Source organism: Heptranchias perlo, chromosome 31 (genome assembly GCF_035084215.1).
Source record: "Heptranchias perlo isolate sHepPer1 chromosome 31, sHepPer1.hap1, whole genome shotgun sequence".
Taxonomy (NCBI): domain Eukaryota; kingdom Metazoa; phylum Chordata; class Chondrichthyes; order Hexanchiformes; family Hexanchidae; genus Heptranchias; species Heptranchias perlo.
The window spans coordinates 14,255,367-14,282,989 of record NC_090355.1 but is presented as its reverse complement, the minus strand read 5'-3'; the positions used below and the strand labels follow the sequence as shown (position 1 = coordinate 14,282,989).

The following is a 27,623-nucleotide window of genomic DNA, read 5'->3' as shown; positions in this document are numbered from 1 at the left end:
TAGTTACAGTAACATTTGTGAGACCATAATTGCTTTGGAAGCGGTTCAGAGAAGGTTCACTCGACTGATTCCTGGGATGAAGGGGTTATCTTATGAGGAAAGGTTGGGCAAGTTGGGGCCTGTATACACTGGAGTTTAGAAGAATGAAAGGGGACTAAAGGGGTAGATGCTGACAGGATGTTTCTCCTTGTGGGAGAGACGAGAACTAGGGGACACAGTTTAAAAATAAGGGGTCTCCCATTTAAGAAGGAGATGAGGAGAAATTTTTTCTCTCAGAGGGTCGTGAGTCTATGGAACTCCCTTCCCCAGAGAGCGGTGGAGGCAGGGTCATTGAATATTTTTAAGGCTGAGTTAGATAGATTCCTGATTAACAAGGGAATCAAAGGTTATAGTAGGCAGATGGGAAAGTAGGGTTGAGGTCACAATCAGATCAGTCATGATCTTATCAAATGGCAGAGCAGGCTCGAGGGGCTGAATGGCCTACTCCTGCTCTTAATTCATATGTTCGTATGTAATTCTGACTGAGCTGCTGAATTTTTACTTCCATTAGCTCACCCATTTAAAAAATAAACAAGAACTCAGGTATGAGGAAAGCCTGCTTGAATCATTGATCTGAGTTTTACTAAGTCACAGGACACAAAGAAGTGAGAAAAGACTTATGGATGGCATCAGCCCTCTTGGATACCTTTCCTATTTACCATGCAACAAGACTCCATGATAAAAATGCACCTTAACATATGTTAGTCAGATTGTAAGTGCATAACCTACATTCATCCAGTACTGAGGGAGTGCTGCATTATTGGAGGTGCCATCTGCAATAATTAACTGAGGTCCCGTTTGCCTGTTTCAGTGGTTCAGGTAAAGATCTAGTGATGTTATTTGAAGAAGAGCAGAAAGCTCTCCTGGAATCCTGTTAACATTCCTCCCACACCCAACATCACCAAAAGAATAGATGATTCGGTTGTTTATCCCATGTTGTTTATCAGGTATCGCTGGCATAGGGTGGCTGCTTCATTTTCTTACATAACTCACTGCCCTTCAAAAAAGTAATTCATTGTATAAAGCACTTACAGACATTTCAATCTGATAAGTCGCTATATAATTTCAAGTATTATGTAAGTGCTATGTTTTAAATACATAATGTAAGGAGTCGCACAACACCAGGTTATAGTCCAACAGCTTTATTTGAAATCACAAGCTTTCAGAGCTTTGCTCCTTCGTCAGGTGAGTGAAGAGTTGCATAAAGGCACAGCATACGGTATGAGAGGCTCGGCTTTGCTTATCAATACAGAAAGATACTATTATCCCTCATTCACAGTGTCCAATTGTTTCTTAACAAGTTTCTGCCTCCACTATCCTATCCAGAAGTCCATTCCATGTGTTGATCACTTTTTGTGTGACAAAGAAACTCCTGATACCAGCCCTAAATTTGCCTTTTATTAGTTTGAACCAGTGCCCTTACAATCAAAATCAAAGAAAGTTATTAACCTCTTTAAGGATTTTTTTAAAAACTTAAATGTGTGTCCGATACAGCCATTTTTAAATCCGGGGTCAGAAAACATTGGCTTGTTTTTTGAGAGTCGACAAGAATTATTAGAAATATCAGAACAAGCACACTGACAAGAAATTGTGTTTTCACAGAAATCCATCCAGGATCTCCACTAACTTAAATGTCAGACCACGTCTTTCTCACCCTTTTATGTTAAAGCAGTCGTTCGCTGTGTTTCATCTTAATTTTTGTTATCTATATCCCTTGTCCTCAATTTTTAGATAGTAGATTGGCTCAATAAGGGGTGAAGAAATATTTGTAAAAGGAAATGCCCCAAGAAGTTTCCTCAATTAATCTCAATTCAGAAGGACCAGTCTACTGAGAGATACTGAATTGAAGGTACTAACAAGATTAGGCATCGTTCTCACATTTTAATTTTTTTCTGCAGCCACAGAGTTGACGGTGGGGAAAGTCTATGCTGCTCGGATGATTTTTGATTACTATAAACAGAACAAAAGTAAGAGAATGCAGCAACAGCAGCCTGGCAGCTTGTCACAGGTAACCAGAAAGACGGAATCGTTAACCAGCACATGATTATTGCCGCACTGTTTCTGAGTTTCCATTGTAGGAATATTTCTTTAAATATCTTTTATACTGTTTAAATGTAGGATGTAACTTTAGATATTCCAAAATATATTGGCTATTTAACTTCTCTCTCTCACTGCATGGGTTTTCCAATATTTGTCAACTTCTCACCTCAGCAGCTCTTTAATGAGATCACTATTTTAGCCCCATGTAGATGGATCTGGATATTTTTTTCCATCCTACTTGCTTCAGCAATGAACTCCACCAATTATGTGTAAATATGGTTGGACACCATGCTATTCAATAATGTTCAACTTCTGCCATTACTGTAGGATTTTTATAATGTCTTATCTGCTGAAACTGTGCCATTTAAGCCACTTTGCACTGATCACTGCAGCAGTATAACAGGCCTACTTCAAATCCTTTTAAAAAAGAAATCAGTAACAAACATACTGGTCCTCTATGTACGCGCGTGTGTGTGTGTATATATATATATATATATGTGTGTGTGTGTATGTGTTACTCTCTCCTGCATTAGGACAGCTTTGTTTTTTTTCATGGGAGGAGGGAACTTATTGGGAGTCATTTTTAACTTCACTATCTGGGCTGTAACTTGGCAGAGTGGATTGCCTGCCCATTGTAGAAGCCGCCTGATTTTCATCCAAATGGAACGGAAATCGGACAGGTTGTACAACAAGTGGGTGATCCAATCTGCAGGTTACCGCCCAGGTGTCGGAAGTTCAAAATTAGCACCCCCCTCCATTGTTTATGAATGTAGGGGATCAACAAGTAGCAGGGGTGGGTGAAGTCCAAGATACGTGTATTCTGGATGGAGTGTATTCATTTGGCCAAATGGCGTTTTCTCACTCCAGACTTTCTTGTTTCTTTATGTTGTTCATATGTTCAAAAGTAAAAGAAAATTGCCTTCCCTTATTTTTGAGGTAAGCTTTGAACAACTCACAAATTTGTGTTTTAGAAGAATATTTAAGAGCAGCCTGGAGCCTCGAGGCTGCTCCTGCTTTTAGATATGATGTCCATCCAGTACTTAACATGAAATATTTTTTCTTCAATTCTCCATTTTTTTATTTGTCTCTACTCATTTTTGCCCCCCCCCGCCCCTGCCAGCCACCATTCTATTGCCCATGGAGCTGATGGAAGACCATCTCCCAGGACTCTGCCAATGGGCAGAGATGGAGAAAAGACAACAATGAGAAACTATTTTCTAAAATTAGGCATGTTTGTGTACATATTTTTTGTGTTGGGGTAAAGGTTTGGTTTGACAATGGGGTCTTGAACATGTCGTGTTAATAAGTCTGAAGAACAATGATTCCCTCATTAGGCTAACAGGAAGCAAACCATTGCAACCATTAGACCACTGGGGAAAACAGATCTCCCTTCCACCAGGTCGCTAGAGATTTGATCCTTACGACAAGGACTGTAAAAGAGCTCTAATGTATTTCTCTCCCTCTGCTGAAATATCTGATGATTTCACATTTCCTCATTTATAAATACAAGACAGATGTAAAATTAAACTGCAATTATCAACTTAGAAAAATCTGTAAATCCATTTTATTAGTTGCCATCCCATCAGTACACTGGTTACAATGACTGGCCTCTCACTTGTAGAGTTGCAGGTTTGCCCAATGCTGACTACTGGTCTCATTTGCTGCACAGAGTGGGCTTCTGGGTGGGTCGTCTCCCTACTGGAAGGAAAAGCTGATGTGTGTTTAATGAGTGAATGTGAGAGGGAGGCAACTAAACACAAGGTCCAAGTAGTTATGTGAATGTTGTTTGTACTCACATTTGTAGCTGCATAAATATTATAAATACAATGTGGGGTCAATTTACAATGGTTCATTCTCCATCAGAACAATTGTCGTTGTCTTGCCAAAAATGTCCCATTGCTTCAATGCAAACATGCATACATTACCTCCTGAGCCATTTTAGTGTCCCTCTCTTTCACGCTGGTATCAAGTTCTCCACATTTTCTTTGTATATTGTTTTGTGCGATCCTTGTCCCTACACTTTCATGCCACCATCTCTCCATTTTTCTCTCCAGCCTGTCCCAAGCCTCTGTTGTCCTTCACACCTTTCCTCATCCTTTTGAGCTGCTTTCTTCCAGACTGCCATCTCTCTCCTGACTGCCAATAGTCGCCAAGATGAAGCTGAGGCCAGATATTGAGTACAGTGTTGCACAGCTGCTATACCTATTATCAGATCTGTGTTACTCCACACCCATTTGGATTCAAAGACAGATTTTTGTCTAAAATGAGCAGAAGCTTGCTTTTAAATTGATTTTTTTTCTCAAACGTTTGATATGAAAACCACATGATCAATCACAGGAGAAAATAAAATGGAAAGCTCTGATTTCCTTAAAAATAATCCACCTCATGACAGCCGACTAGATAACCCATTGCCTGTTATATAATCTGATGTCATTTTGTGGTGCAATTTTTCAGTAAATTACCAATTCCCTTCCTTCTTTCTGTATGTGAGATTGAAGGGCTTAAAGAAAGTCTCCAGAAGTGGGGGGGGGTTAACAACTGTGTGGCATTTACAACCCATCATTGTATGGCTACATACGTTGTCAAGTAATTGGCATTATCCAGCAGTGGGGTCCACCAGTGAATCAGTCTCATCAGATTTTTGCATTTGATTTTGTTTGTACATTTTTTTTTTTTGGTTTGCATCCATAAGTCCCTTTCATTCCAGACCCGCGCTGTATTATATTTCACACAGACTCGAACATCGTTCTTTCAGCGCATGGTGGGAGCTTTGACACCAACGCAAGAAGAGCCCCCCTCACTTAACAGCACAAAGCCCATCTCTCGCCACATGAGCAGGAACTCGCTCAACAATGGCGGCAATGCGTAAGTATTTGCGTTTTCTATTCAACGTCTTGATGTATCTCAGACTTAACTCAATACAAGGCTATTAGGCATATGGGATAAGTTACAATGGAAGGCCAAGTATACATGGATTCAGGAGAGCACTGGATATTTTGGGGGATTGAAGGATATGGTCAGATGGTGGTATGGATATCAAGCAAGAAGAGTTGATCATGTTGGGCCAAATGGCTTTTACTTGTTCCCAAAATGATTTATGTTCCTATAAACAGAACCAACTTGCTTGGAAGCTCTTGTTGTGCTGGCTGCTGGGCAATTGTTGCTCTGCTGTAGTTTCCAGTTACTTTTGTGCAGATTTCCCTTCATGGAACATTTGTTTGTAGAGTTGCAATTTACATGCATTAAATCTTGCCGCAAATTTGTCAGTTTCAGTCCTAAATTATTATTATTGCAAAGCTGCAGAAAAAAACTTGAATGTTAAGGTTCACTCTTCAAATAAAACACATGGGGCTCGATTTTAGGGTCGGGTTTCCTGCGGGTTTCCAGCGGGGGGGCCCCGAAAATCCCGATATGCGGTCACGTGACCGGATCGCGCCGCGATCCCGACCACTTCCAGGTTCCCCGATGACGTGCGGGGCTGCGTGCGTGGCCCCCGCTGGTGGGAATCCCGCAGGCAATTAAAGCCAGCGGGGTTCCACTTGAGAGTACTTACCTTGCTTGTTGAGGTCAGTTAATGAGCTGAATCAGCTGTCAAAAGAGGAAGTGTGGGATTTCACCTGCATCGCAGAGTGTTTCCCACACTGGGGGAAACAGTCTCTCTCCAACCAGGCGTGTTGCAGCCAGCAGCCTGTGGCAGGTGCCAAGGTGCACCCCACGGGGGAGAGCCCTCACCACGCAGGAGGCCACCGCGTCACATAGGGAAACCCCTGCCCCCACCACCCCCCGCCAAGCCAGAGGACAGACCGACACGAAACTGCAGCCCCAGTCCGAGGAACCACCCACCTACCCTGCACAACCCCTCAGACCAACGTGGACACCCTCGGAGGACGAACAGCATGACCAGCCCCAGCAGCCTCGCAGTCCACGCCGTCCGCCGCAGAGACGTGGAGCCCCCCAACACGGTGTTGTTGCACGCTCACCTGCACCGCAGGAGGGAGGGCTACCGCAGAGAGAGACGCATCGCAGAGGGCACTACCCTCGCCACAGGGTCCACAGACCGAGGCGCAGCTCCCCGGACCTCTCCGAGCAGCAGTGCACACAGAGGCGCAGATTCGCTCGACATGTAGTCGTGGAGATCTGCAGGCTCTTTCATGCCGAGCTGCTCCTGGCTGGCCCCAGCACCAACTGCTTACCTGTCGCTGTCAAAGTCACCACTGCCCTCCACAACTTCTCCTCCGCATCCTTCCAGGGTGCAGCCGGCTACACCTCGGATGTCTCTCAGTCGTCTGCGCGGAAGAGCCCTGCAAATACACCTGCACCTACTCTGCAGTGACACGATGGGTGGCATCAGTGGTGGGTCCTCATAGTGATACCCAGGAGCGGGCATTATTGGACACAACAGACAGGATTCGTGGAGACATGGCAGTGGTGGTGCCAATATAATGTGTGCTGTTTGTTGCTCTGAAATTCAATATAGGTAACACCCATGGCAAACCCTCCGACACCCTTGTGCACCCCCTTCATGCTCACGAAAAATTTGCCTTACGCTGCCTACTGCACATATGTGATGCATGCCCTGTGGCTGCAGCACAGGTGGTGGCAGGTTGAGTGAGGCTGGCCGTGAGGGAGATGCACGAGAGGGTGAGTATGGGATAGAGCCATGAGATTGTATGAGGATTGGGTCGCGTGTTAGTGGCAGGATGAGTACTGGCGAGGTGAGTAGGTGGAGGTAAGATGAGGATGGGGTTTGAGTGGGTATGAGGGGTGATGTGACAGAGTAGTGTTGGCGGTGCCGAAGGAGATGTGGGGTTGGGGCAGTGTTGTGGCAGATGGAGTGTAGGGGAAAGACTTCGTGTTCTCACTGTGGCTGACCTACTGAGGTCATTGGAGCGCCTCCTGCACTGTATGCAGGTGGGCGATATGTTGGTTGCGCAGGTGACCCCCTCTGCCACCTCGAGCCAGGCCTTCTTGGTGGCAGAGGCTGGCCGCTTCCTCCCGCCCGCCAGGTGCAAGATCTCTGTCCTCCCCCTCCTCCTCACCCCATCTGATGATACCCGGGGTGAGGCATCATTAAACTGGGAGCAGCCTTCCCCCTGGCCTGCTCCATGCTGTAATTTGTTCCATTGGTTGCAGCATCTGTCAGTGGAGGACTGCCCCTTTAAATAGAGCGCCTCCAGCTGACAGATCGGACTGCGCATGCGCAGCCCGCCCGACGCGCAGACCAGCAGCGCGGACCCCGGAGGAGCAGGTAATTGATTCCTATTAGTGTGTTGCCTGCTACGACCGCGCAGGCAACCCACTAATTTCACCGAGCGTGTTGACCACGCTCCCGAAACTCAACCCGCCGGAAACCCGCAGGCCTGGTAAAATCGAGCCCATGGTGATATCTTGATGTATCATGCAATGCAAAAATGTATTCTACGGTGAAAATGTAACTTTTTACCTATATTTTATTTTCTCTCGACCTTTTAATTCACACACCACACAAGTTCCCCTGGCAATGAGGGTAGATAGATGATCTGCTCTCAATCTTATTAATGCTATTCTGTAATTGGCCTCTACAAGGTGTACATAAGCAGACTGAATTGACTCACTGTTCAATTTTCTCCCCTCCTACCTTAAGTCTCTCACCCTGCCTTTCTGAGACTATCTCACATTGTGAAGCATCATCAACCCAAACCCGTGTCTGCCATTTCATTGGTGCATTGTATTGGTACACCAATGTGTTGTGTGATGCCCTGTTGTTAAATGTTATGTGGGCGACTCTTTGAATCTCCTCTATGAAGTGGGTTATTAAGTGATGATTGACTGCAGTACCATATTCTAATACAGTGGACATACTGGAGCACATTGAAACAATAGAGATGTATTGTTGCTTTTATAAGTGCAAGTGCCAAAGATGTAATTCATGAATTCTGTAAGCATGAGGTTTTTATCACAAGCAACACACTGTTGCTGGTAAAATATATTTACCAATACAACCTTTAATATTGTACCAAAACAATGGTCAGTCGCAAGTTTTGAATTGTGACATTTTGAACAATGCTATTTTCAATGTGAGTTATAACAGTGCCATTTGTGTTTTCTGTGGCAATCAGGATTTGGAGCCTCTTCTCCATTGGAGTTGCTTTGTTTTTGTGATGCGAATGAAGGGGAGGAATAGGTACTTCTGTTCTGTGAGTTGGCAACTGCCAACATTTGGAGCAAATGGAGTACACCATGTCCAAGTGTTGTTTTCCTCACATCTGTATTCTCATTTTACTTTCACTGGTGTTAAAAACAATGGCAGAGGGCTGTGAAAATAATACCAACAGGTGTCTAATAATAGTAATTGTTTCATTAGGACTGTGGGTGCTGTCCCACCAGCAAAGTCAGAATCACTGTATCCAGCAGACATTGCCCAGCAGTTAACAAAGTGTATTAATCATTTTTTTCAGAGAAATATTTTGGCTTTTAGTTCCTTTCACATTGGATGCCAAGTACTTTCATATTAATCTAATTTGATACTCGATTGAAAAAGTTTGACATTTGTTGAAGGACAGTAGTTGAATGGCCTTATCAGCCACTGGTATTAAAGAGATCCGTGCCTTCATGTAAAACTATTAATCCTTTTGCCAAACATGACTCCGTGACAGAAATCATGTGGAAACGATTCACTGCATTGCTTATGCATAATGCTATTACAATAAAAATGATGACAGTTCTCTCTAAGCAATGATGAGGACATTACTTAGTCAAGTGCCATCATTTTTATTGCAGTATTAGTGTACATAAGCATTTAAATTTGAATGCAGCATTCAAATATCGAACACCCTTTCACAGCCAATCCTACTGCTGGTTTATTCCATTGTGACTCAAACGGCTGGTTATTAACATAGCTCCTCCATCTAATTGTGATGATTACATTTTTTTAATAGAACAGATATACTTCATCCTCATTACATTGCAATCCAGAAGAGCTGAGTATTTTGAATGTTTGAGAAGTGTACACGATAGTTTGTGTCCCTATAATAAAGCATGTGTATCATGAAAAAGTCTGGAGATTAGATCCCAGTCAGGTTATAACAGAGAGTATGTTGTTTAACAGGGTGGGATGTACTGTATTAATTACTTTTTCGTTCATTTAGCCTGTACCAAGGCAGTGGATTAAAAGAATCCGCACCCTGGTTTCGGACCCAGGAGGCATTTACTGAGGCTAAAGCACGAATACCTGAACGGGGTCAGTCAGAAGAAGCTTCGGTAACCCAAAGCAGCCCTCAGGTATGAGTTTAATTTTTAACATATAAGGTAATTGTGTAGTGTAGTTAATAATTCCCATTGACAATTGTGGGTGAATGCAGCTGACATCATAACCAAAGCTCATATTTGCTTGCAATTGGTGGGAGGTGGCTTGTGTGGAGCATAAATGCCGGCATAGACTAGTTGGGCCGAATGGCCTGGTGGTGTTGACTCTACGTAACTATGTAATTTATTTGATTCTGTAAACTCCATCTAGTTTATAATGCATATGTGATTAGAAGAATAATTAGATGTTTTCTAATGATAATGTGGAAGTGGCCTGCATTTTTAAGTAATGGGGAATGAAAATGGTCTGTTGGTGTTTGACGTATCAACATGCTGCCCCATGGAAATGTGGGCTATAAGTTTTGTTTTATAATGTGTGTTGTTTGAACATGGAGCTGCGTGGTCAGTGGTTTGAATACAGATTTTAATCTCCTCTTGAGGCTGGTCTGAATAACCCTGGTCAGGTTCACGAATGGAATAAGATCTGCATCAAACTGTTGACCATGTCTCCTTTCTCTGTACCATAGATAGCGCCTCTGGAGAACATCCATTGACCACGATTTCTTTCCCCCAAAGGACTTACTTCCAAAGTGTGGCTCCAAAACAAAGGTTCTAGGTCCAAATCTTTTACATGGACAAGCCTGAATTCTGTGTTTCCCATGCTCAATCAGCACCTAAAAATCTTAAGATGGCATCAGATGGAATGTTAGGGAAGCCCTCCTACAAAAAACTGATATTAAAACATTACTTTATACAACCAGGAACTTTCACGAGACACAGCCACCTCAAGTTCCCAGTCTCTATGGTATAAACAAAAAATACTACCGCTGCAGCTCTGGTATGATGCATACAGACACTTACCCTGTTTGACACAGGGAACAAATGAACTTTTATTCATATTGAAGGGCAGCATTAATGTCCAGTGCATCTTCAGTTATGTTAATCATGCAGAGATGGCAGAACCAAGTCCCAATGGGAGGAGGAGGAGAAACTGAGGATACAGCTAATAATGTACGCCAACATCTTTCAGCATGATAGTTTGTGAAAACAGTTGTAAACATTTGTTATTTACTTAAAGCTTCACATTGTTCCTTCCAAATTTATTCTTCTGATCAAGTCCAAAATTTTCTGATTATGAAGATTGATTTATTTTTGATCTGAAAAGGCTCAGATTTTCTCTCAGCTGATATCAGGAAGAAAACATACAACATAAGGCCGATTGACACAGAAATGTTTGGCAAAACCACAGGATTGCCTAATTAACATAATTTTTTTTATTCGTTCGTGGGATGTGGGCGTCGCTGGCGAGGCCAGCGTTTATTGCTCATCCCTAATTGCCCTTGAGAAGGTGGTGGTGAGCCGCCTTCTTGAACCTCTGCAGTCCGTGTGGTGAAGGTTCTCCCACAGTGCTGTTAGGAAGGGAGTTCCAGGATTTTGACCCAGCGATGATGAAGGAACGGTGATATATTTCCAAGTCGGGATGGTGTGTGACTTGGAGGGGAACACGCAGGTGGTGTTGTTCCCATGTGCCTGCTGCTTTTGTCCTTCTAGGTGGTAGAGGTCGTGGGTTTGGGAGGTGCTGTCGAAGAAGCCTTGGTGAGTTGCTGCAGTGCATCCCGTGGATGGTACACACTACAGCCACAGTGCACCAGTGGTGAAGGGAGTGAATGTTTAGGGTGGTAGATGGGGTGCCAATCAATTGGGCTGCTTTTTCCTGGATGGTGTCAAGCTTCTTGAGTGTTACTTGTGCTACTAAGACATCTTTACCTTATCCTCATTTACAAATCCAATAATTCTCTACTCTGCAGCCTCTTTCTATGTCCCACCCTCTGCTTTTTTTGAGGTTGTCCTACTGTGCATTCCCCGTCCCTCCACTCTACCAACGTTGGTATAGCCTTCAACAATCACAGCCCTGCTCTCCGAGGTTCTCTTCTTAAACCTCTCCCCACTTACAAAAGGAAGGAAAAAGAAGCTATCACTCCTTCCTGGTCTGGCGTCCATGTGACTCCATCTCACACCACATGGTTGACTCTTACTGCCTTCAGAGCAACCAAAGATGGGCAATAATGCCGCTTTGTTGGAGCTGCCTACATCCCAAGAACAAATTAAATCAGGTCTTTGGTCACTTCCCCTATTTCTGACCTGCTGCCTGACCTCCTTTTGTGAAGCACCTTGGTTAAGGGTGTTTTGTAAGTATAACATGGTGTTGCCCTGTGTTGTCTCAATTCAAATATTGTAAATTATGCAACTTCGCCTGCAAATAGAAAATATTTTACCATAAAATTTAAAGTGCAGTCAGCCTTTTAATTCCTTTATCAGCCCAGACTTTATGTATGCTTGACTGAAATACACAAGGGTCAGCATCAACTGTTGCATATTTTAAATTTGAATGCATTTGTTATTAATAAAAAGTACCCATCCACTGTACCTTCTGCATCACCAGAAAATCAGCCTACCAATAAATGGCTTAGCTTTCTAAAATGTTACCAGAACCTCTGACACATGGAATGACAGAGAAGCCTTATGGAACCATTGAAACAATAATGAGAATTATCTTGGGATTTTGCCTTTTCTGAGCCAAAGCAGCAACACAGAGAAAAAGGATGTGACTTCACATTGAAAATACAGGAAATTTAAGAGCTCAGGTGGAGAAGTAATAAAATATCTGTCGCGTTTGTCATTGAGAGGTTGAAAATTTCCCGTGAAAAATTAACAATTCTGGTTAGTTTTTCACTGTTTATCTGTGTAGATTGTGGAAGTGTTTTAGGCAGAGATTTAACCTCACTGAACAGTGAAGTTACGATGAATTGAATTGAATGGAATGAAAAGAGCTGATATCCTCTTGCTCTTGCACAGGCTGTGGAGATGAAAGAGATAGGATATGATTTGAATCATGCCGATCAGCTAGGCCTGGAGAGCCACGGACGTGCAGCATCTATGCCTCGACTGACTGCAGAGACCCAGGTAAGCAATTCGACAAAAAAGGAAGGAAATATTAAAGTTTCAAATAATGCCAATCTGCTTGGGGCGGTTCGATGTGGGTGCAAAGCCTATGAGTCCCCACTTGGAGGGTGGTCACAAAATGGCATGTGGTTGAGGCAAGTCTATGGGGGAGAAGAATGAGAAGAGGCTATATTAAATATACAAGAGAAAGACTAGGACTAGCCAAAGAAAAAGTTATGAATTTTGAGGTCTTACTAAGACTTTGTTGTAAGTCTCTTTCACCACAGCCTGAGGGCAAGAACTACTGAATAATTGACTGTATGTTTGATTTATGAACAATATACAGCTTACTCACTACCCTCAGTCTTATTTATTATCAGTCAGACTTTGTTTCTTATAAATTGCTGTTAGACACCTTCACAAAAAAAATTAGTTTAGCCTTTGTTGTTACTTTTTCTTCCATATTATCGATAAATAATTTTGAGGTAAATTTCAATAATACAGCTCTGTTTATAATAGTATAACACAGCTACTCCACTGGACATGTTTACAATCCAAGAAATGACTTTAAAACTATCAGCTTAATGAAGAACTCATATTTAGACAGCCATAAGGGGAACAGATAGGGTGGATAGAGAGAAACTATTTCCGCTGGTTGGGGATTCTAGGAGCACAGTCTAAAAATTAGAGCCAGACCTTTCAGGAGTGAGATTAGAAAACATTTCTACACACAAAGGGTGGTAGATGTTTGGAACTCTCTTCCGCAAATGGCAATTGATACTAGCTCAAAGGCAGGTATATGGAGCTAGATCACAGATCAGCCATGATCTTATCAAATGGCGGAGCAGGCACAAGGGGCTGAATGGCCTACTCCTGTTCCTATGTTTCTATAGTTAATTTCCTGCAAACCTCCTCAAAACGAGTGTTTATGTATGTCAATTTGACAAGTATGAAGATGAACTGAAATCTGAAATTAGAGGTAATAAGACAGTAGAAATTAAACCAAAGACCACCAAAATCATTCATAAAGCTTCATTTAACCTCTGCAAATCACTGGCTATAAATCTCCTCCAAAAGATAAATTTCATTTCACTCTTCTACTTCTGGTGAAGCCCATACTCTCATCCAGTGTATTGATCAGAAATCGTTAAGTAACTGATGTTTTCAGGCTTTGTTCCTTTTTCAGTATCTAATTTTTAACCTGTATACATTCCCGTTTCAGAATAATACCATTGCTTAATGATGCCCTGGACACCATTCATTCTGATTGGAGTGTTTGGTGTTTTTTGGTTTAAACTGTCAGCTTTCATCACAGTGTCTGTTGCTTCGTCCCTCATCTGGCCTGGTAAAAATCATTTGATGTAACCAAAAAATAAACATGCAATTGCTTGTTATTTTGAGCTCAACTGCATTAACATTTCATAATTTTTCGTGTTTTGTCTTTCCCACCCCAACTTTCATATGATTTGTCAATCCTTCCCACCATTTCTCAATCCGACTTCTTATTTCACTCAATTTTCTTTTCTCTCTTCTGTTTTATTCTGTGGACCTTTCTCCGTTATCACCGTCAATGTCCCTACATCTCCTTTTTGTGGTGACTGACATTCTGGTTGATCCATTTTGCTTTTATAAATATATTTGGTGTTTTGTTTTGCTTTGCTTTTTCTCTGTTTCCACCCGACCCCCATCCAATCCTCCCTAACTCCTCCCTACCCTGTTGTCTGCAAAATGTTGTGCTACGGGCTGCTTCACTTGTCTGTGTCGTCTTACTCGACTCTTTGCTGAAGAAAACATCTCGATCATCTGGGAGTGTCCTTGCAGTATGTAACTCATATTATGTCTACATTATTTTGTTGCTTCAATCTTTTGATCTTTATGCATTTTCCCCTATATGTTCTTTTAACTGAAGCCCCGCTCACACTTGTGATGTTGAGAATGCCGGACGTCATTTCCACTTGGCGTATGGTCCAGTCCTGTAGCTATGTTTGTAGCTTCGTTTACTGGTGGAAACTCCTCCTTCTGACGTATGGATTGAGATTGGTAAATTCATAACTCTGCCACAGGGAACCTGCTACATCTTAAAGAGAACTGCCACTATGCTTGTCCTCCATTTATTGTATTTATTAACAAGATTGTAGGCTGTCGTTACCAATCCTAATTTATGTGCATGGTATCAGAAATGATCACTAATTTGTAGTATTTATTCCATTCAATGTACGCAGCATTTGAGAACACGCTCAAGATTCTATCCCTAGTGTAAAATTCTCACGATTATTAAATAGAATCATCGGAAGACACAGCACAGAATGAGGCCATTCAGCCCATCTTGCCTGTGCCGGCTCTTTGGTAGAGCTATCCAATTCACCCCACTCCCCTGCTCTTTTCCCATAGCCCTACAAACTTTTTCCCTTCAAGTATTTATCCAATTCCCTTTTGAAAGTTACTATTGAATCAGCTTCCACCACCCTTTCGGGCAGTGCATTCCAGATCGTTACAACTTGCTGCGTAAAAATGTTTTTCCTTATGACGCCTTTGGTTCTTTTGCCAATCACCTTAAATCTGTGTCCTCTGGTTACCGACCCTTCGGTTACTTGTGCAAAAGCTCATTTAGAATGTAATTGTGCAGGCAGTGAATCATCTGAGAGTGCTGAGTCTTTAACACTTGTAAGAGAACTATGTTAATTCAGCATCATGCCTGTGAAATATTTATATGCTTACTGGATCCATTTTAAACTAGCAACTAGCTTTCCAGAGCGCGTTCATGAATGATATCTTACTGAGTAAGTTATAATGATATCAGAAACCAGAGATAAGGAAAATACGGTGAAAAAGGCCAATGAAAAATGTGCAAATGTCTTGGTCATAAAAATCGACAAGTTTACATGAACTGCAAAATGCACATTATGTATAGAAATCATGGCCTAGCTTATAAGAGGTCAGTTTAGTCTGAGCCTCAATCTTCCTTATTGATGACCATTTTTGTTAGTTAAACTGTGGGTTGATTAATACAATGTAAGTGGACTACATAAAAGACCACGTACAAACAAAAGCCTGTCAAGAGAGGTTGAAAATTGTTTTTAAAAGGAACAGACAAAAATAAATTTCCAGACTGCATCTGATAGGCACTGTATGTTATGACTGATTTACATATCTGACCTATCAGAAACATGAAATGCTAAACTTCATTGTTAACCCAGTTCTCTTGGTTCAAGATGTTTTGGAACCCCAAGGTGTGTTGTCCAATATTTAGATGCATGGTCATTTCTGGAAACCAGAGGAAACCTTATGTCACATCATTCCAACCAATAAAGATGATTTCCTTGCTTTGCTTTGTTCAGGTGTTCAAGGTGTTTAAAATGTTGAAAGGATTTAATAGTGTAGATATGGAGAAACTATTTCCTCTGGTGGGGGAATCAAGAACAAGGGAACATAATCTTAAAATTAGATCCAGGCCACTCAGGAGCAAAATCAGGAAGTGCTTTTTTCACACTAGGTGTAGTAGAAATTTGGAACTTTCAAGACTGAGATCGATAGATTTTTGTTAGGTAAGGGTATCAAGGGATATGGAGCAAAGGCAAGAAAATGAAGTTGAGGTGCAGATCAGCCGTGATCTAATTGAATGTCGGAGCAGGCCCGAGGGGCTGAATGGCCTACTCTTGTTGCTAATGTTCTTATGTTCCGAGGAAGATTTCCTCTGGTCAGTATTTCTACTAACAGGTTCATGAGGATATCTTCCCTCACTTGTTTATGATGCTACAGAACCATCGATATATGGCAGAAAATGAGCTCGATCAAAAATTATTGAATGGCATTTGGAGTCAACAAAAGTTACAGCTTTGTGTTTCCTAATAAATTCTTTAGCATTAATACTGATACATTAAGCAGGATGCTATATGCTTATTATCAACAGTACACCCAGAACAAGATTTTATCATTGTAACAGAACTGTGTGTATACTGTGCTCAGACATTCTAACTCTCTTGGTTCTTGTGCCTTTTTTTGTGTAGCCAATCCCAGACACAAGCCCCATGAAGCGTTCTGTGTCTACGCTGACGCCACAGCGGCCTCATGGAATGCATCTGCCTGATTATCCTCTGGAGCGCGTTACCCCAGAACGAATGCCACATCACCACCACCATCACCATCGCTGCCATCGGAAAAAAGAGAAAAAGCAACGATCACTTGAGAGATCACCCAGCAGACATGCTGATGGAGAAACAGGTAACCAACTGAGATCACCTTAGGACAGGAGAACTGGGAATTGTGAGAGAGATGCTTAAAATTGAAAAACTCAAGCATTTTTTTCAGTCAGTTTTAATTCATTTCATGAACCTTGTGCTCATCAAAGGTGAGGAATGTTAATGCTGTGCAACGGAACACTTTACATTGTGGGCACCAAATGTTTGGATCGAGAATTCACAGGCTGGGTATAGTACTGTTAGAGAGAGAGTAAAACTCCGTCTACTTTGCCTTAACAATGTGCCTCAGTCCCAGCATCAGTAAGGTGCCCCCTACAGTACCAAAGCTGTCATTTTCCCACAGCCATCATGTACCTCTTTGAGTGCGATTGGTCGTCGGTACTTTGAGAAGCATTTTTATGCAATGGGCTCCATGTTAGAATTGACGCGGAGTGCACTGAGCGCTAGATTAAAGCTGTCCAAACTCATTTCGGATCGGACCATTGCAGGCAGCAGCCAGAGAAGACCACCTCTCTGCACTGGATTTGAACCCAGTTGCAAGATGTGAAAACCGACTCTTCTCCCCCGCACCCAGCAACCAAATGTACATGATTCAAAGACATCCTTACCTCAGATCATAGACGTTCTTGCCAGGTGATGACATCCAGATATCTGGTTTCCTAGGTCAATTTGAAACAACAGCAAATCAAATGAGACTTTTACGAATTTGTTGGCTTTCAATTGAATGACGATGGCTCTTATATCAGCTGCTTAATACAAGAAGAGCTTTTGGAAAATTGTTCAACAACGTGAATGTACAGGTGATCCTTGATGTACGTAAATCCTTGGAGACCATCGTGTAGGAATTTTTGCCCTCCATAGCAGGTGATTTTCCCCTGCTGATCTGGATTGTGTGCTATGTTTTGTTCATGCACCTCTTCAGATCATCTCACCTTTGCTTAGTTTTCTGTGATAGTTTCTCTGCTTTGGATATCCATGCTGAAATTAACCAAGTCTTTTGTTAACATCTCACTACATACGACTACAAATATGTAATGTATTCCACCAAAGACGGTCCAGCTGCACACTAACTCTTAGCAAGTTAAGTAAATAATGTATAAAAGTGCAGTAACTCATGTAAAATGTAGCTGTCAGCTGTCCAAGACTGCCATGTTGTTATGGGGATAATACTATTACTTAAAGCACATTAACTTCTATAAGCCTGAGAGTGACAGGCTGTGAAGGCCTACAATTATCGTATATTCAATGTCAAATATGAACAAGCTATTTATTATTCTCTGCTTCAAAAGATAAATCCTGCCTATGCATTGTAATGTGGATAAGTTGGATACAAGATAACCTGTCACTCACCCCCCATTTCTCACTTGGCAGTCCCTCAGTTTCTTGAGTCATTACAGGGAAGTGCTGAATGGAGATTGGGCACTTCCACTTCCAGATGGGAGAGTTGTGAAAGTTATAAAGCAGATAAACTTGCAAGATTCTCCCATTCTCATGAGGGTCATTACATAGAAATGTTGCAAAGGCCTTGAGATGAGGTTGCCTGCTGGAGAAGAGTGGAGCAATGGGCCTGAAGAAGGGAAGAAAATAATGAAAATGCAAACCTATTTTCTGCCAGCTGAAAATGCCCTCTCTTCTGCAAGAATAATAATGCTGCTTTCAGTAAAATACTTAAATATTGGAAAGCTGATGGGATCATTAATGGTTCTACATAAAAATAGGAGTATTTATTTAAGCAGGAACACATTGGACAGTGAAAAACCAACGGATCCAAAAAACAGAACAAAGTACCAGGCTTCTGCTTCTTCTGAAGGCAGAACTACAACTGGAAGCTGGTTGTATGGTGGATTTAGACTTGGCTGCTGTTCAACGGCAATGTGGGATGTCCTATAACCCTATAGCACCACCAGGCCAGTGTGAATATAATGAGAAACTTAGTTTTATGGTTTGTGAAAAGGTGCTACCATAGCTCTCAGGGGGATAAGGGCACCCTCAGCAAATTGAAAGAAAGTGTGTCAAGAACTGATCAAAGAACTGGAACAGATCCTGTGCGCTCAGCAGATGTGGCTCCAGCATTGGTTGAGTGCGTCCGCGAGAGTGCTGGATTGGAACCTTGTGAAGCGTGCATTTTGAGAGCTGTGTGTTGTCGGGTTCATGACTTTATTGTTGATGGCACCATCTTTCCTGTAATGCTTGTTGTCCATCTTACACCCAAGATGCATGCAGTCGAGACAAGTTTAGTGCAGAAGCATTAGAAAGGGTTCAGAGAAAAGTGACCAGGCTGAGCCCTGACCTTGGGGGACTAGGTTATGAAGAAAGGCTCAACCGACTAAATTTATCTTCACTGGAGAAAAGAAGACTGAGAGAGGAGATGTGATACAGGTCTTTAAAATAATGTAAGGTATAGGTACGGTTGAAGTAAACAAGATATTTAATCAAATAGAGAACTAGAGGACACAAGTACAGCATTCACAAGACTCGAGCAAGGTTACAGATTAGAAAAAAACTTACCTTATCACCCCAACCCCTCCCCCTATAAGGTACAGGATGAGGAACTGACTCCCAGAAAGGGTAGTTGATTGAGTATCAGTTCACATCTTTCTGTGGGAGATGCATCAATATCTGTTGAAAGGGGGGAATTCAATGATTATAGAGATATTAATAGCATTGCTTGATTTTTTTGCCAAGGCTCGTAAGAGAAGGAACTTAATGTTTCTTAAAGTAAGGGATCAATAGGTAGATGTGAGGCTGGTGGGCAGCCCATAATGGAATAATCATGTGTGAAAATTGGACAAAGAGGGCTTGATGGACTTAAAGGCCCTTCCTTGCTCTGGACTATATTACATTCTTAAATAATATACAAACACCTGTGGGTGCTGGTAGCCCTGACCACAAAGCAAGTCTTGCATCTTCCCCGTCAACAGTGGCCCTGTAGATTACTATGCATTAGAATGGTTACGGTCAGTCTTAATTAGTAATAGGTTCCTAATGCAGCATATGCTGGTTGCTGCTGTTAAAAATATAGAAATAATGGACTTCACTAAGAAGTAGTGTCAGCCTTAGCTCAATGGTAGCACTCTGACTTAGGGGCAAGAAAGTCATGGGTTCAAACTCCACTTAAGAGACTCGAGCGCATAATATGGCTGGCATTTCAGTGCAGTACTGAGGGAGTGCTGCACTATCAGAGGTGCTGTCTTTCAAATGAGACGTTACAACAAGGCCCTGTCTGCCCTTTTAGTTGGACATAAAAGATCCCATGCCACTATTCGAGGAAGAGAAGGGGTGTTCTCCCCGGTGTCCTGGTCAATATTTCACCCTCAACCAATACCTAAAAACAGATGATCTGTTCATTTATTTCATTGCTGTTTGTGGGACCTTACTGTGCACAAACTGGCTGCCGTGTTTCCTACATTACAACAGTGACTACGCTTTAAAAGTACTTCATTGGTTGTAAAGTACTTGGACGTCCTGAGGTCGTGAAAGGCACTTTATAAATTCAAGTTCTTTCTTTCTTAGTGGTTCAATCCACCAACTGTATCATTTGAATATTAGAAGCCATCTATTGATTTCTGATTACGTTCCAAAATGTTTACTGATTCTCTGTATTTAAGCTCTGCATCAGGGAGAAATGGAAATCCATTTAAAGTCAACACTTAACATCACTGCCATTTTTAAAATATTATTTTTTCAAACATTAAGTGAAAATTGTAAATTCAATCATTTTTGGAATGAAGGATGGAATAACTGGAACTGCTAAGCACTAGTGTTTGAATTAGATTGTATTTATAGAGGAATCCATTGATTTCATGATGCATGTAAGTTATGTAGACTGATTCCATACCCTTGCAGCATAAAAAAGACTTGCATTTATAAAACACCTTTCAGGACCTCAGGACGTCCCAAAGCGCTTTCCAGTCAATAAAGTACTTTTGAAGTGTAGTCACTGTTGTAATGTAGGAAACGGGGCAGCCAGTTAACGCACAACAAGGTCTCACAAACAGCAATTTGATAATCACCAGATAATCTGTTTTAGTGATGTTGGGTGAGAGATAAATATTGGCCGGGACACCAGGGAGAAGTCCCCTGCTCTAATTTGAAATAGTGCCTTGGGATCTTTTACTTCCACCTGAGAAGGCAGACAGGGCCTTGATTTAATGTCTCATCCAAAAGGCAGTATGTGAATATGTTTCGTTCATTACTAACAGGAAGTGTGGGATGGCAGCATTTTTCAATGGATGGTGTTTCTAGTCACTACTGCACAATTCTACCTGTGGTATTTTCAGCCAGCTGTAAGATGTATGAACACTGCTGGTTGAATAACATACTTCTCAAAATAAAACAAAATTCAGATTCCACTGCCATACGAGTAATACTCTGCATGATGATGTTGCTTGTAGGCCAAATGGATGACCTCAGTTCTGTAGCTCAACCAAGGGACCAATCATCAAAAGAGCGTGAGCGAGGTAGATCACAGGAGCGGAAACCTCCATCCTCCAACGAGAAGCAGCGTTACTACTCCTGCGACCGCTATGGCAGTCGGGAACCCCCACAGCCCAAGTCAACTGATAACAGCCGGTCTGCATCTCCTAGTACAGGCCCAGACCATAGCCTCCACAGACAGGTGAGAAGAAATTAGCACATGTCAGGGGATCTCAGTGGCAACTGTGAGTTCTATTTAAACATAATTTAACCGATGATAAGAAATAGAAGTTTTTTTTTAAAAATCATGTTAAATTAGGGACTAAAAGGTGAAAATTCCTTTCGTTGTCCTCAGACACAGTATTACATGTGGTGAACTCTTAAAATGTAAACTTTTTTTCTGATTTGTATTCTAAAATATTGAGTATGAAGAGACCTTTGAAGTTAGAAACTTTACAGAAGTATTTGAAACTTGATCAAGAAGGTAGAGTGAAGTAGAGGGTGAATGTAAGGCAGGTCACAACCAAGTATCATTAGAAATGTTCAGTTTCTTTAATGTGTGCAAGATATTTTGCACTTCTTTCTAACACCTGTTTCAGTGCTGTATTGATTATTTAGATCTCCGTGTTTGCCATAATATTTTGAAATTCTTCTACTCCAGGATCCTGGCTGTAGACCTTGATCAGTGCTGCTTTTGAGCTGGTTAATAAGAGGTGTGTGGGAGTGGCCTAGGTTGAATCACGGTCTCCTGATTTTCTTTCCCTCTGTGAATGGAAGCATATTATCGTTGCTTGGCACCTCCCTCAAATTGCCTGGTTGAGACTCGGTACATAACTTGTGGGGAACTTGAGTATGATGCTTTGGCATTGTATGGCAAGGTGTATTGGCATACAAATGAGCTCCATCATCAGACTGTTGACACCCATCATTCTTAAAATAACAACAAGGACTTAATAAGCCACTAAACATGAGAAACACCAGAGAACAGATATTATTGAAAAAGTACTAACATGAAATGATTTCGATGTAATTCCTGGTCAAAAATAGTATTTTCTGTTCAACATTTACACACAATTTTCAATAAACCAGATTCTCATTTTGTTCCCTTAAAGGACCACCTGGAAGTCACTAATTCAGTGGTAACAGCCAGCATTTCTCATTTGATTCTGATGGAGTTGAGAACACCTATGACAAATTGCTGAAATGTTGGCAGCTTCATGTTTGAAATTTCTGTTACAAGTGTATTCATAGATGATAAGTGTTTTAAAGATTTTGGTGGGAGGTATTTTACTAATATCATCAAGGTGATACTTTTACTAGAACGATGTTTTATTGAATCCAAAATTATTGAAGTATTAGCATTAATTTATGATGCTTTTATTCATTATAACTCTGCACCAGTATTTTCCATTTTCTTGAGGCAGGAACTGGCATTATGATTCTCAGTCCAAGCTGCTGAGTGCAAATACACAAAATTACTTCAGAGTATGTTGCATAAATTCGTAACCCAAAGATTTACAACATTTCTCTGTTGATTCTGATCCAACTGATAATACGTTTAGCAATTGGCTGAAATGTTGGCAGCTTTGATTTACAGTAAATGCCACATCAAGATAATTTGAAAATTAAACCTACATTCAGACACAAGCATATTTTTGGGAATATTTTGCCTTGGGTAATAGCATAGAAGTGCATCTGACAGATCAAGAGTAAGAGCAATTGTTATCCTGAAGAACTGACTTTTAATAAATTAATAAACACAAAGTAAGAACAGAGGATCTAGCATGAAAGAATTGGATCATAAAAAGCAGTTTCCAAATATCCTAAAAATAAACAAACTGGGCATCACTTTTTCAAAATCGAGTGAAGACACCTTTAGCTTCCTCTGTCTGAGATTGCATTTGCACATCACAAACTTTCCCTAATAGAAAAAATATCAAATCGTCTCTGTCCTAGCGTATTATGAGACCATTACTCCATGTCTTACTGTCTCTTTCTGAGTTTGCATTTACACCATTTGTAGTATATATTCCTGTCTTCACTAATGTTTAGCATGTTTACCATGTTTACCTAGCTTAAACTCACACCAACTTTTTCATGAATGTTCACAGGCAGTGCGAAATTTTACAGTACACATCTCCATTGGAATTTATCTCTTTCCCCAGTATTGCATAGAAAAGAATTTACTGCATCATCACACCTTTTACCTAATGAAAGTAACACCTTCATACTGTGATTTAAATGTATCGACTGTTTATTCAAAATGTCTTCAATGAATATTTTATAAATACTGCACTAATGAAATCTCTATTGTGAGCCCTTGATTAACTACTTCTGCACTCTTCCTATTTACCACTCTCTTCTAGAGTTTTATCTTATACGTTTAATACTGCTAATTATGTACCTACTTTTTCAATAGTTGATTTTGCCACTCATGATAATCATTTTTCCCCATTCTCTCTGCATCTCTGTGTATTTTGCCTCATACTTTATTTTCCCTTTTTGGTGCTTGTCCAAACTTTTCGCCTTATTTCTTCTCTCGTGTGGCTTTGTGTCCTTTTCCGTTGATGTTTTATTTTCCGTGTGTCCTTTTATTTTTTGAATTGCTTTGTTCCAATTTTCATGTAGGGCAGTGGTTCGGTTAATGGCAGCCCTCTGCAGTCAGTCTCTGGCGCTAGCACCCCGTGCCGTGGTCGGAGGCAGCTTCCGCAGACACCTCTAACACCGCGACCCAACATCACCTACAAAACTGCAAACTCCTCTCCGGCTCAGTTTAACAACCTGCAAGGCGTCTTCTACCCAACTCCCCCAGGGAGGCTCAGCCGCGGACGGTCGGAGCACAACACTTTACTGCGCAGCGAGTCCCAGAACCACCCTTATGCTAGTGGTGAGAGCAGACAATCGATGGTGATGCGCATTGGCTCTGATCCTTACTTAGGACACCGCGAGAGTTACGACAGCGAGGGCCAGACACTGCCAGAAGACATGCTGACCTTTGAGGCGGCTGTTGCCACGACTACGGGAAGGTCCCCAAGGACTTCTTGCGCCTCATCTTTTACATCTCAACCTCACCAAAGCCGCAGAGTCCCGAACGGTTATCACTGCAACCTAGGCATGAGCACAGGCCCTGGGACAGGTGCAGGAGAACGGAAATATTATCACGAAACAGATGAAGATGATTGGTGCTAGCGTGGCAGTCTAGCGAGACTCTTACAGATTATGCATTAATTTGATGAGTTTTATCATCTGCAGGGTGTTCTGTCAGAGCTCAGAGCGTATATTCATATGCAGCATTTATGGGGATTTAGAAACTGGAAATTGTTCCAGTAATCCGTTTTTTTTTTAAGGATTGCTTCAGCTTGTTTTTGCACTGAATTTGCAGGTGAAAAATTGTTCACTTGAAGTGAAGAAAACAAAAGACTGTTTAATTCTAGAAAACGTCTGTTTTTCTATCTCTCCCTACATTGGCTATTTCCGAAAACAACAGATGCCAAATTTATTATATAAATATATACATAAAAGTGAAACAAAACTGATGAAATACAATAGCCTGCTCTTGTGAACCAATGGAACAAGTGGTGAATGAGATTGCCTCTTTATGACACAAGTTGTGAGAAGGTGGATCTGCTTTCATCAGACTTTGAATGCCAGAGAAAAAGAAACAAAAGGGAGATAGGATATTTTAATGCAAATCGAGAGACTAACACACGACAAAACCTTTTAAATGTAGGACTTGATGTTAATAACAGACATAAAAATGTCTTGAATGGAGCCAGTAAACAAATTCCGCTCTAGTACTGCACTATGTCTCGTCATCTCTCTGCATTGTTCTCATCTACACCAAGAAGTTCCCCAACATGTTAAGTTTTAAGTTGTGGAGTTGCCAGCACCATTTCTTCAGGTCCAGAGGCCTTTCTGTGTGCTGCTTTTTACACTTTGTTAAAAAAAATTGTCGCTTTGTTCATTTTTCCATTTTTGCTGGGCTTTTTTCCGTTCATCTTGATGGTAACATGACCTATGATCCTGACTGCATCATTCTTTCACAATTAAATCACCGGTAAATAGCCCCGCATAGTCATGCAGACTTCATAGCATTCATTTATTTTTCATAATGTGTACAAAAAGTAGGGATTTGCATTTAACGAGTTAGCCTGATGTCATTCAATCATTGAGTTCCACTCTTTGTATTTATTGCTCCAACTGTTGAATTCCAAGTGCCTAACCTTTTAAATATCTCATAAGAGAAGATACAGCCTCTTGCTTCAGTGCATCTTAACTGGTAAGTGGGGACCCTAGGAGATATGGCTGAAAAGCATAGGTGAGAGGAATTGGTGGTTTACAAAAACAAAATATATATAAATGGTTTCTTGCTAACCGGACTTGAAATTAGTAATGACATGTTGCAAAAATAAAATTTGAAACATAAAGCCAAAAGACTTTATTTGGTGTTGATGAGCAAATGTGGGCTTTAACCTTTTTTGAAGTTAAAACAGGAACATCAGTGCTGAAACAATGTGCGAACCAATACAGCATTATGTCTGCTGTCTTTAAAATTCAGAGTGCATGTCCAGTCTTTTAAACTTGGTTGTGGAGGTTATGAGCACACGTTTTATGGTGTACAGTTTCTATGTTGTAAGGATACATGGGAAAACATTGCTGTTGCCTTTGTAATGTAATTCTTTTCAAAAAAAATAATGTTGGAAGTAGCCTACAAAATGTGCACTTTGAAGAATCAAACGATGGAGTGAGTACACTGGGTTACAGAGGATGATCCGAGTGTTTGTCAGGAGGGCTATGCAACAGACAAAAAAAAAATCATCCATTCCGTAGCTTTATCTGCTGGATTCTCCTCTTCTGGGCTTCAGCATGATTGTGACCAAATGTTTTATAGATTTCCTTATACAAAGGCACAATGATTATTTGAAATTTTAAAGAAAACCAATTATTGGTTGGGGGTGGGAGGGAAATATATATTAATGAAAAATTGTTCCTGCAACATTTAACGGGACATTTTAAATCAAACTGACATCTTGAATAATGCATGCACCAATTGTACTCATTAATTATCAAACTGCTTCTGTGCAGAAGGGTCAGAAACATTTTTTTAAAGGTAAACACTCCCATATTTTTGGAAATGACAGTTTGTGGTGTGACATCTGAGGTTGATTGTGACTGGGGGTGTAAAAAATATCGCCCTGTTCATGTACAACAACAGTACACAAAAGTGTCAGCACTCTTATTTAATATCTTTTATTTTGTCCCAATTCAGTATTGTGCGGCTGCTGTGGGTAAACAAAAATAATAAAATGAAAATGGAAACACTTGCTTAGTTCACTGTCAAACTGTTACCTGTGACCTCTACACCTTTTAACCGAACTGCACACCTTCCCTTCATCCGTTTACAGTAGGTTGCCAAACTCAAGATACACCCAACTATTTTCACATCCAGAGTTCAGTTTATTAGTGGTTGTACTTTGATGAAGTAATGTTAGCATGTGATAAAAGTATGTGCATGAAATATTGTTTATCTTGGAACCACTTTTTTGATACAATGTATTCATCAGCTGTTCATTTTTAAAAAAGGAAAGAAAAAAATTTGATATGAATTTGGGAATTTGTGGCGATAACTTTATATATAAAACAGTGTTGGGAAAGTTAATGAGTTCCAACCATGCAACATGACCGGAGCTAATAAGGTCCTGTGAATGACTAGTTTGCTGCCTGATTGATATTTATCAGCCAAATTTTGAACTTCTGCAGTTTCTACAGTTACATTTTGTATGAGGCAGAGTCCTTGAATTAAAATAAAAGTTAGAAGGAAAATTTCACATGCTTCATGTTTTTCTAATTTGCACAATTTTTAAACAAGACTTCTGCAAATCTTTAAAAAAAAATTGTTAACTGGCTTTGTTGCATTAACTAATATGTTGAGAATGTATGAATGTTTTGAAACTATATAAAGATGCATTTGCTGAGCTGTTCTTATGTCTTTTATTGATGGTTTACACTCGTACCAAAAAGAACACAACCCTAATTATAATTGGGACAAAATGTTGTTAAGCATCATGGTTACTTTTTGTTTTAAGCAACTGACAGAAATTGCATGTCATGCCCTTAGCTTGAATATTGCATTAACCTTTTGCCCTGCTAGTCTTTTTATATCACTTCCTGTCTACAAGAAAAACTTCCTGCACAGGAAGTGGCTAACCAAAAAGAAAACATGGAATTTTTTGGAATGTTTGAATAGGTCCTTTTTTTGTTCATGCATGATTGACTAAATAAAACTTATTGAAACAAACTGTTGAAAACTGGTTGCAAAGTAATTTGCTCAGTGAATTTCTTGGGCATAACTGCAACATCATTTCTTGAGGGGAAAAAAGGCTACTTGGATTGGCATAATATTCAAAAATCCGCATAAAGTAATTTTTGCTTTCTTGGGTAAAAACAAAAACAACTCTAATGGCAAGTGGTCTTTCTAACTTTCCTAAGAATAGTTCGGGTTGAGTTGTCATTTTAAAGGGGCTGTGTCATCTTGGGGGAAGGACTTAGCTGGTTGTTACCATAGCAACAGATTTTTCGCAATGGCATTGTACTCGTGGCAAACATGAACCATTTGGTATTACAGATGGCTTCGGAAAATCAAATTTTTTGAAAATACGGAATGACTTTTTGACTTTCCAAAATGTGATCTTTGTGTAAAAA

General features: G+C 40.8%; 1 protein-coding gene across 1 annotated transcript in view; it reads left to right on the top strand.

Annotated features, from left to right (window-relative positions):
- The window catches only part of cacna1ba (calcium channel, voltage-dependent, N type, alpha 1B subunit, a), a 518,974-nt gene extending 492,187 nt beyond the window's left edge, over positions 1 to 26,787 (top strand). The window contains exons 42-48 of the mRNA XM_067969602.1: positions 1,938 to 2,047; positions 4,814 to 4,944; positions 9,207 to 9,339; positions 12,220 to 12,327; positions 16,314 to 16,527; positions 20,900 to 21,123; positions 23,550 to 26,787. Of these exons, the coding sequence (XP_067825703.1) occupies positions 1,938 to 2,047; positions 4,814 to 4,944; positions 9,207 to 9,339; positions 12,220 to 12,327; positions 16,314 to 16,527; positions 20,900 to 21,123; positions 23,550 to 24,110 (1,481 nt within the window). The 3' untranslated portion in view covers positions 24,111 to 26,787. The remainder of the gene's footprint in view (positions 1 to 1,937; positions 2,048 to 4,813; positions 4,945 to 9,206; positions 9,340 to 12,219; positions 12,328 to 16,313; positions 16,528 to 20,899; positions 21,124 to 23,549) is intronic.
- Positions 26,788 to 27,623: the final 836 nt, after the last annotated feature.